This window comes from Poecilia latipinna, unplaced genomic scaffold (assembly GCF_001443285.1).
Source record: "Poecilia latipinna isolate Pla-1442-1.1 unplaced genomic scaffold, P_latipinna-1.0 Scaffold5395, whole genome shotgun sequence".
NCBI classification, from domain to species: Eukaryota; Metazoa; Chordata; class Actinopteri; order Cyprinodontiformes; family Poeciliidae; genus Poecilia; species Poecilia latipinna.
In genome coordinates, this window is record NW_015118011.1 from 257 (window position 1) to 11,411 (window position 11,155).

The 11,155-nt window shown below is 38.6% G+C and overlaps 1 protein-coding gene across 2 annotated transcripts; it reads right to left on the reverse strand.

Moving 5' to 3' along the window:
- Positions 1-293: 293 nt before the first annotated feature.
- On the reverse strand, positions 294-10,703 carry LOC106943514 (alpha-1,3-mannosyl-glycoprotein 4-beta-N-acetylglucosaminyltransferase A-like). Of its 2 annotated transcripts, XR_001423934.1 has the most exons (5): positions 10,364-10,703; positions 8,258-8,371; positions 3,737-3,812; positions 582-696; positions 358-479 (listed from the first exon to the last, which is right to left on the reverse strand). XR_001423934.1 is itself a non-coding variant. In XM_015026819.1 (4 exons), the coding sequence occupies exons 1-4, from the start codon at positions 3,884-3,886 to the stop codon at positions 310-312; spliced, it is 366 nt and encodes a 121-aa protein (XP_014882305.1). In that variant the 5' UTR covers positions 3,887-4,473; the 3' UTR covers positions 294-309. The 2 variants fall into 2 exon arrangements, 1 of the variants encoding a protein (XP_014882305.1); XM_015026819.1 differs by lacking the exons at positions 8,258-8,371; positions 10,364-10,703 and adding an exon at positions 3,882-4,473 and having other exon boundaries at positions 294-479.
- Positions 10,704-11,155: the final 452 nt, after the last annotated feature.

Below are 11,155 nucleotides of genomic sequence, written 5' to 3' on the forward strand. Positions count from 1 at the left end.
TGCAGGTAGGAGCATAAACAGCTAATATTAATGTAAATAATAAAGAAACTGAAACTGACTAAACAATAGGTTTGGTCAAACATGCAAAAATAAACTACAACAAACCAAATGGTTCAGAAAGTGAAATTAGGAATTATAGATATAACGTAAAATAAATAATAGAGCATGACATCACTTGGAGCACAAAGCATAGAATTAGACTGAATAGATCTGCCCTTGTGGATTGGACACGTTGTCAATGATGTGGAATATTTTTCTTCAACATTAATGTTTTAACAAAGTGAAAATAAACAGAGTATGACTAAAGTATTAAAGCTGTTGGGATCTGGTTGGGGTCAGCAGACTTACATTATCTTTCTCTGGGTTGCAAACCTTCACCCACAGAATGTGATCCAGCAACCAGTCGATAGGCTTGTCTTTGTGGAACATGAAGAAGAACTCGGCTATCATTGGAAGGTCTCTGGTCTTAAACATCTTACCTGGAAACCCCCCCCACACCAAAAAAAACAAAACAGAATATGCTAGAACCAAGCATCTGAGTAAGTATCTCTCTGCGATGCCGTGTGGAAAGACAAACACACCTATAAACCCAAGCTGGGAGAATTCCAGGTAGAGCCATTCGTTAGAAGACGCCTGTGTGGCGAATGCCTTCATGTCGCTATAGTAACCGTTCTTTGCAAAAACATCGTCTTCCAACTAGAAAACACACAAGAATAGTTAGAGACTTACTTCCACAACATTTTGTAGAGAAATGAAATTAGTGCTGGAATAGAACACAGTGTAGCATTAACTCATGAGTTGAAGAAATGCTGAGGGAAACATCACGCCACATTTGGAATTCTAAAAGTCCTGTAGCTTTAAGAAAATCTTGACTGTCACCTCTTCAACAAGATCACAATTCATCGGTCTGGGGTCAGAGGTCAGTGTGATGGACCTGTCAGGTAATTAATTGTTTAAGCTGCTTAATGTTAGTCACTCAGGGTCACATTTGTTTGCCTTCTGGTTTGCTTTGGCCATTTTTTCCCAGAGTAAATATTTGCAAAGCATTATTTTGCATCATTTCTTTTGTCATAACCCCAGAGCCAGGTTGTGACATCAACACACACCCTAATTTCAAATATTGATCGGCATAAGCCAGAAACTATTAACGTTTTTTTTCCTGTTTTTTTTTTTTCATGCTTTTGTCAAATGTTTCAAAGCTCTGCTTTGTGTGATGTACTTTAACTGAAACATTGTTTCTTTCTAACAATCTAAGGAATAAACATAGTTGAATATTAAATCTATATTGGTTCTGCTGCCAATATCATTTCGACATCTGGGTATGAGTGGAACTGTATAAATTAGAATATTATGAAAAAGTCCAATTATTTCAGGAACTTTAACACCAAGTGAAATTACATAGATTATGCGCAGATGGAAGCCTTTATTTCTATTAATCATGATGATTTACACTTAAAGTTAATAGAAACATGAAATTTAGAATCAACCACCAGTACAACTTTGTTTCTATTCTGAAAAGAATTTTGATGCACCAAGACAGAACTCTGACCAAGGATTCTAAAGCCTTCTGCTGCCAATATCATTTCGACATCTGGGTATGAGTGGAACTGCATCCCAAAGCCTCACTCATTTAATCTAATGACTAGGCCTGTCACGATAAATGATAAATTAAACCTATCGACCTCATTTGAATTATCGGCTTTATAGTCTCTTCCTGCCTTTACTCTTTCTGTTGCTGACACTGAATGAAAAAAGGTTCAACTCCGGTGCTCTCCACGGACCCTCCCTTCCTCATTTCCTTAGTGTAATGTCTAGCGCACGCTACACGAGTTGTCGGCCGACTGTCGGCCCATTTTCAAAACCTGAGACCACACATTAGCCGACAGAAATACTAGGCATAACGGTTCAATCGGGTTCGTCGTGCCGTGTGCACAAAATAATGGCGCCGTGTCAGCTGTTTGGGATTTCCCTCTGTAATTTCCTCTCAGAAAGCGCGAGGGGAATCCACAATTTCTGATTGGCTACCTGTCACATTCAACAGGCTGCGATAAGCTCCCAGTCGGAGAAAGTCCCTGATTTAGATCGGAGCGGCCAAGACTATCTACCGTAACACACCACACACTGCAGGATGATTGGTTACGAAATCACCAGCGACAATCTTAAATCGACCAACGATCTAAGATTGTCGTAAAATAGGGGCAAAAAAATCGTGTAGTGTGAACTATTGCATTAGGTAGTCGGATGTGCCCATCTTCTCTATTTAAATCTAGTGATTACTGAAGGGCAATATAGTATACAGACTTCATAATCTGCACTCTTTTGGTTGAATGCAGTATTTATTTCCACTTTGGCTTTATGTTGTTTAGTTTTTATTCAAGTACGTTTTTTGCTAATGGAGACTGAGAATCCATTTTATTTTTGTTTTTGGTTGTTTTGTTTATTTAGTTTATTAGTTCCAGTGTTATGTGTTCTTTAGAAAATAAAGTGCATCTATCTATGGCAGTAAATTGCATGCATTATTAGTCATTTCCATTAAATCAGTGTCAAAAGGTCTTGAAACAATATTATCGTTTATCGCAATAATTTTTTAGACAATTAATCGCTCAGCAAAATTTCTTATCGTGACAGGCCTACTAATGACACAGTATAGGGATTAGAGATAGGAAAGTTAGGTGTGATTTTAATTTCTTATATTAAATTCTTATTTTGTTGATTGTAGAAGCTGTTTGTAAATTTTCCCCTGCTAAAGCCTGCTAATAAAAATGTATTAAAATATCTAATTAGAGTTGTGGACAGTTAAATTAATTGAGTCATTTCATGAGTTCTTTCTTCTGATCAAGGTAAAACCAATGGTCATGATTCTAGTAATTAGGGAGCTTCGGACATTTCTTTGGTGTTTATAAAATAATGACCTTGTGACTCATGCTGAGTCTCTAAAATTTATCTAGACCACAACAAGTGCACATTATTGATAGAGAGAGAGCTACCGTTAACAGAAGCAGTTTCTGGAACTAAGCAGCTGTAGGGCTACTCAGTTGACTGTTTCATTAACTGAAAAAGGTCATAGCTTCTGGATCGGAGGTAGTCAGAGTCTAGACGCATCTCTCTCGACACCAGCTTAAACAGATTGTCCTCTACATACTCAGCTGGAGTAATACTAAGGAATTAGAGGTTTTCCGGACCTGTTAGATGGAGAGCTGGCCAGCAGTCAGTCTGTGAGAATTGTGAGGAGGTGGATATGGCAACAGACTATTAAGTCAGACCAATAAAAAAAACATATTTAATACAGAAATGTGGGCTTAATTAGAAACCTACTTCACGGTTGTTATTTTCAAGAAATACTTTAAATTTGACAATCAGGCCTCATCTGAACTCATTCAAATTCATTGAATATGACTGTATGAGGCAAATCTAAATTTTTTGTACAAATTTTGAACAAACTGTAAAGTGTGACATTTAGAAAACATATCATATGAAAACATATATGAACAAACATATTCATCTGTAATTTAAACTGTATTTCCTATTTAATGTAAACACAGCAATTGCAAAATTGCGTTTTTTCCAACATTTGCAGATTAACGACAAAGTTTTGTGCACATTTGTAATAGAAACGCAGCTGGTGAGTCCACAGCTTTTCTGACACCACTCACAGGTGACATAACTCCAGTCATGATGTTCAAAATGTCTCATACATGAAATCTCAAGTTGGTTCATGGTAGAAATCTAAAATCACCTGAACATAGTATGTTCCTTTGTCCTGCGCGTACAGCATGAGGAAGCTGTAGTCCAAATTCTGCTTAGTTCGCCATCTGCAAAACAAAACAAAATAAATGACCGTGTCCTGTGTATCTGTGAGATTAGCAACAGGAGGAACACACATCATTCTAACATTCTTATCACACAGGAATGTTCATGATCAGGCAAGCTGTGGCAGGCACAGGTATGCAGCAGAGCAGGAAGTTATGTAAGCAGACAGCGAACCTCCTCATCAGTCTAACTGTGCTCAGCTGAATAAAATGACAAAAGAAAAAGCAGAAAAAAAAATGTCCTTCTGATCAGATCAACAGCAGAGCTACAGAGGAACGGATGAAAGGCTAACAAGATGCCATAAAAATGTGACTCAGGTTTTAACATGGCATTTTATGTCGACTTTAAAAAAATAAAATCTTCGGAAGTCAAAAAGTGAAAGTCAAAAACTGAAAATGATTGAGAGTGGATATTTTCTCTGTATTGTTTAGCAGCAAACATTACTGTTACAGTATGAAAGCTGTCTGTGTCTAATAAAAATCCAAAGTTCACTCAACCACAACCCTGCAAAAATACTATATCTTACCAAGTATTTTTGGTAAGATTTGAATCTGTATATTTTAAATAAGTAACTTGTCAGCAAATACTTGTTCCTCTGGTAGATTATTTCACTTACAACATGGGAAAATGTCTTCTTCTAAGTGAAATAACCTGCCAGTGAAACTATTCCTTTTTTTGAAAATGAATATTAAGAAATTATTGACTTAAAACAAGCTCCCACATCTTGCTGAAAAGTTACTTGCAAGTGAGTTTTATCTTATTTCAAGTGCACTAAGATATTTCACTAAAAACTAGATCAATAATACTTCAGAGGTTTTAGAATGAAGAATTGGATGAAATTGGGCAGATGAGTAGAATGTTTTGACATGAATGATTTTAGCAACAAATATTATCTCTTCACTCAGACTTACTTTGTGCAACAGAAGCAATATTATCCTGATTGCTTTCAGTTGCTGGTTGTAAAATGGAAGCTTTAAGCTTAATTCAAGCTGGGAAGACTCCAATCAACTCATCGGCCTCTTCCATTACCACACCCACGCTTCAATCAACAAGCACCCGAGCACAGCCACTCAAGCCAATCACCTCACAAGAGTTCCTTCAAAAGCACCAACAAAGATGGGCTCTCCAGCCTTTCAGCCGCGCTTCGACCCACCTCCTTCCCATCTCCACCTCCATTCGGACGAGCATCTCCATGTTCCCTCCTTCCTAGGCTCTTTTCCACCACCGGTGTCCGGACCCGGGGGAGAAGACTACCCTGAGCTCCGGCCCGAGCCAATCATCAAATCGCTTGATGATGTTCAGCACAAACATCTTCAGCCGGGCCCGAACGCCAAAAAAGAATGCAGTCTAATAAATCTTTCTAACTGATGTTTTTTCTCCGTGTGAGTTTCTCCAGATTGAAATATAATTAAAGCTGCAAGCAGCCTCGAATGGCCCTCGCAGCTCAGTGCGGCTCCAGCCTATTGGCCACTGCGGGGGTTCCAGCACCGCCGCCTGTCAGCCACCGCAGACGCTCGCATAGTTCCCGCATCTGTCCCCGCCAGGCCGTATGCAGGCCATATGCATGCATGAGTTCAGCAGCACTCACTGACGACTCACCAAAAATCTGGTGCAGATCGGCCGATGTAGCGAGGAGGTATAGCTGATGGAATAACCTAGGGGGTGCAGTGGAGTCAAATTGCAATTCAATGCTGTTGGGCTCTTTAGCGGTGAATAAAGGTCATACATATCCAGTTTGGTGCCAATTGGATGTTCCATGTGTGATTTAGAGACAACTATATGCATATAGCGAGGGACTGCAACTTGTCATTTGGCCACGCCCACACGGGTTCAGCCAACAGCATGCATTAATATCATGTAATTTTAGGTTAGTTGGCACAGGATTAAACCCATAGAGTAAAAGTAAGACGTACAGCAGAAAAAAACAGGTGACTTTCTGTCGGAAGTGGGTAGGGCTAATGTGATGTCATTAATTGACCACCTAAATGTGATGAGTGCTGATCTGTAGTGAGACATAGGAAGTCTGATGCAGCTGTGACCTTGTATGTGGAAGTTATCGCACCTTGATGTTTTATGGCAAATAGTCAAAGTTTGGCACTTAGCCACGCCCTGGTGCTTTGATGTACAAAAAATCCTGTGATAATTTTTGACCTGCAATGTCTCAAGAGTGTGCTGAGTGAGTTTGAAGTGTGTATCTCAAAAGCTGTAGAAGGAGTTTGATCAGATATGACGTCTATAAAAAAGAGGAAATGGCGGCTTTGATCCAAAGTGGCCGACTTCCTGTTGGGTTTGGACCATGGCTCCAAGAGTCTTTTTTGTCCGTCTTGACATGATACACATGTGTACCAAGTTTGATAATTCTAGGGGCTTGGGGCTGATCATTTAAAATATTCTAGGGGACGCTATAGAGAAATTAGGCCACACCCACCAAAGATTGTTATGGATTCCTGTCGGCAGGTGGATAAGGATCCATCCTAGTGAGTTTGGTGCAGCTCGGCTCAAAATTGTGGAATTCAGAGTCAAACGTATGGCAATGGCATTACGGGTCACTTCGCCACGCCGCCACGCCCACTTACTCCATTGAAAACAAAAGGGGTTGGAATCCACAACATACCAACATGTTTTCTGTCTGTGGACACAGTTTCAGGCTGATTAGGTCAAAGGCATCAGAAAGCAACCGTTCAGAGTAAAACATGACACTTCCTGTTCTCAGGGCGCGTGGCCTAAGTGATGTCATCATTTGACCATTGGTCAATAGTAGGGCACCCGATGATGATCAATCACTGAAAGTTTGGTGCCTCTGTGAGGTTTTGTGTAGGACTTATAGCAGTTTCGAGTTTCATGGCGAATAGGTGAACTTTGACCCCAGGAAACCCCCCTTTAGCAGGCACAAAAATGCAAACCTGTGATAACTTTTAATCGGCCATGCCTTATGAACGATCTGACCAAGTTTGAAGCCGATTGATCGAAATTCCTAGGAGGAGTTTGATGAAATGTGAAGGCTGTAAACGGCTAAAATGGGGTCAAAATCGGACCTTCAATCCAAAATGGCTGACTTCCTGACTTTGACTTTGACTTGCACTATGACATTAATTGTAATTTCTGTGCATCTTGGGGAGCTCTACAAGTGTACCAAATTTCATGTCTCTATGATGAAATAAGGTAATAGGAAAGGATCTTTTGAAAGTTGCTAGGTGGTGCTGTTGAGCCGTTTCTTTTACGATTTTTGCGAGACCTTAAAATACGTAAATTTTACACGGGCTGTATGCGTCTGCCAAGTTTGGTGAGTTTTTGAACATGATAAAGTCCCCCAAAGGCTCCTTCTTTAGGGGGGCAGAATCGTAATAATAAACACAATGATTTCAATAGGCCTTCGCCAGCGCTGTTGCTGCTCGGGCCTAATTACTTTACTACAGATTTTCCTTTTTCCTACACCAGAAACCCCACAATAAAAATCTTTGTTCTCTTAGGCTTTCTGTCATCCCACACACAGAAACACAGCTGAGAGCTGCAGTCTGTAACAGTAATGTTAATGATTGTACAACAATAACGCATCAAGTTTTTAAAGTAAAATAAAGCTAAAATTCATGAATTGAATATTTACAGTTCCTGTGCTGAGACATTCTGGTGTTCAGGAAGGAGGAACATTTCACAGATTCAACTGCACCAGAGGAACAAACTTGATTCTATTTTTTTTATTGTAAATATTAAGCACAACCGTTGAGCTTTACAAACTGTTGGTAAAAACTGACTAAGCATAAAACATTCCTATTTAACCGTAACCCATTCATGCAGACAGGGTTATCTAGACTGGTCAGAATGCAAATACTTTAGAGACACTATCAACATACTCTGGAAATGGTAGCATTAGCATTAGGGCTGAAGGATTAATTGTGATTAATTGATTATTAAACTAAAGGAATGCTGTTTTTGCATTACGGGCAACAATATATATATATTTTTTAATTTAAAAAAGGATTTGAATTGTTTATTTGCATATTTTAATGTATTTCTAACACTGTATAAAAATGCATAAGTAGTTAAATGAAAATCTGCAGAATTTGCCAATTTTTGGCGTATTCTGCAATTAATTAATCAATTAATCGTCCAAATTATGAATGACTAAAACAATTAATGCTTGTTGATTGACTGGAAGAGGCCAGCCATAATTAACATGGAATTCAAGGATTTTGCTGTAATTTCAGTAATCATTCTCTTAAATTTGTTATTCAGATGGGTTTTTTTAAAATTGTGCTGACATCCAGACAGACTCAGTAACTTTTCATAACCATCAGCAGGGGTTTCGGACGCAGACAGATTTCACCATGACTTACATAAATGCTCTTACATAAGAATACACTCACATTCGTTATGTTTGTTTTTTTGTAGCAAGGGGCGTTTAAGGAGGGAGTGTGTATGTTTATGCATGTAGATTTTTGATGCATACTTGACTCTGTCCTTGGAGTCTCCAAAGGTCTCTTTGAGGGTGTTGAAATCGGGGTAGTAATGCTGCGACGGGGAAACTACCTCCAGTAAACCAGACTGCACCTCCTTTGGAAAACTACAGAGGACAAAACAAAACAGGAGTCATATTTTCTTAAAGCAGTGCATTATTTTGAAGTCAAAAGGAAATATGTTTGATGCGTTTTATTTTTAATTTGCAGAAACAAAATAAACAGTATGGTGAGCATATGTATTCAGCCCCCATCACTTCCATCAGCATCAGTGATGTCTTCCTACTGTACCTTAAGACAGTGAGTAATGATTCCATGTCACTGTTGGACTTGCAGAAGGCCTGCAGCTCCAGGTCGCAGTGGAAATAATGTACAGACCAGTGATTGTTATTATCCTGTGTACTTTTCCACTTTCTCCAGCTTCCTTTTGTTTAGTGTTGAACAGGCCCTCAGGCAGCAGCTCATATTTCTATAAAAGTATCGACTTATGTAACCGTCACTGCAAATGTATGGCTGGGCTTGTTCTTAAATGCATAATACTTGGCATGTCATACAGAAATAAAACTTTCTGTATTCGACTTCAAACCAATGATTCTGAAGTGATGACTTCACCGGCCGTCACCTTTGAGATGGAGATGACAGAACTCATCCATGTGACATACGCACATTAAAACCACCCAACCAATACAAAGACAAAGCAACAGCTTCATAAACCTGAACTATTAAAATAATCACTAAGATCCATGTATCAATAAAAAATAAAACTATGATCTAGTGTGCTTCAGGTATCCCTTGTTCAGAAAGAGTTTTTGCAGGGTTTCGTTTTTATGAGTGGGACCATCTGTCTTCTCCAGACTGCCAGCAGCTCAGAGGAGGATTAGGTCTGTCGCAATAAGCAATAAATCAATTAATCACATGATAAATAAAAACAAACTCAATAATTTTCATTTGCAAGATTTATTGTTTTTCTCTTTTATCTCTTTCTACCAAAAACTGGATGATAAACGTCTTTAGTCTGGTGCTTTGCTCTCTACTAGCTCTCTGCTTGAAGGACAGTTTTGTTTACAGTGACTTCATTATTTATTTTATTTGTTGTTTTTTGTTATTTTGTATATTTAAAAAGTCTTCCAGTTCAAGTCTAAAATATCCATAAGAATTTAAAGTTTATTGATCTTTGAGAATGTGTTCTTGCATTGCTATGTCATTACCTTTATATTACTTGAAAATGGTTTCAAAACAACAATATTATTGTTCACCACAATAATTTCTGGGTCAAATGATTATCCAGCAGATTTAGTTATTGTGTCAGACTTAAGGGGAAAGCTGTTGGGTCTTTGTAAATCTGGACATTTTGCTTTCAGATGAAATCAGGACTATCCATTTTAAAGTGGCTTATTGTACTGGATTACAAAAAATATGTTTTGAAAGTTGTCTATGTTTTTTCAACTGAATAAGGACTATTTTTGCACTACTAAATCAAAGATGACATCCATTTATCTCAATGGGTTTTATTCTAATTTGATTTAGAGAATTTCAGTCTTCTGACTAAACTGTTGACATTTTTGTGACATTTTCAGTTTATTTCCGTTAATATGTCTCATCCAAAAAAGGTTTCAGGAGAAAAAAAAAAGTTTTCTAACAGAGTATATTAAACAAATGTTACAAACTTGGATTTCTGTAAATTAAATGAACACTGATAAGAGTAATTACATGTGAATTGAACATTACGTCTTCATTATCTAAAATTCTCCGTCTCTTTTCTGTCCTGATGGAATCTCTCCTCCTGCTCATCGTTCATTGATCTCAGATTGTCAGGAAACTGATCCAGATGCGAGAACAAGTCATTCATTTTGATGCTCATGTTGCTCCATAGTTCAGAAAGTTGACCTGGTTGAGCAAAACCAATGCGTTTTTTTTTTTTATCCAGCTCACCAAAATGACCCTAAAACCTCACACAGTCTTTTTGGCCATTGACCAGTGTAATTTTACAGCCTATAATTGTCCATGAAAAATAAGCAATAGAAGAGGCTCTCATTGCTAAACGAGAAACTCGTTTAGCAACGAGTTTCTCTCACTGGAAGCAACTAGAAGCCACTCACTTCTCAAACAGGCTGCGTGCAATGCCCTCCACATACTGTAGATCCGTCTACATTAATAAAGAAAAAAAAAACAGGTTAGTGAAGTTAACGTATGGAAGGCATGAATAAAGTGAGGAACTGCTGTGGTGTGAAGCGGCCACCTCGCTGTGCTGGTCTGACCACATACAACAGGTGTCAGAATACCAGCTCATGGACTCTGTTCCTATTTAAATATGTTCAACACTCCACAGCAAATATTCCCCAGTGAACAATGGCTCACACATCAAAACAGGTTTTACATGCTGGAACAGGAGGAGTGTGTGTATGTCTCTCTGACAGCTCCGCAACACACCGACGGCTTCTGAATCAGAAACGTTTGTGTTATCGTCCATCTCACCGAAGAAGAACATGTATCCCAGAATCACTCTGTTCTCACATAGAATGAAGAGCAAAAAAATACAATCTAAAGATGAACTTTGCTCTGGCTGTTTCTTGGTGATAAAACATGTTTTATGAGAAGAATGGTGGGAAAAATCAAAGGTCTGAATACAAACACGAGCAGAAACATGAATAGACCGGTTCGAAGGTTTGTATCAGTCCCTTAATGTGATGCCAAAGTGGTGAGGTTTCTACACTGATCTGCTGCTCCACTGCTGGTTAGAAGGCTGGAAGAAGGCCTCTACTCACTTTCATGGAAAGTTAATTATAGGCTTTTCTCACAAGTTTTAAGATTCTCCACTTGTTTACATATATAAAAATTCCCTTCTCGCGGGTGGCTCAGATCTACCACACCAGACAAGCCCCAAGGTGTAG

Bases quoted from the DNA above. Each gene is read 5' to 3' on its own strand.
- LOC106943514 (XM_015026819.1), bottom strand. The intron at 697-3,736 runs GTGATTTTAGAT...TGTGTTTTCTAG, and splicing joins AAGGAACATACTATGTTCAG to TTGGAAGACGATGTTTTTGC. The intron at 480-581 runs GTGTGTTTGTCT...GGGGGTTTCCAG, and splicing joins CTCCCAGCTTGGGTTTATAG to GTAAGATGTTTAAGACCAGA.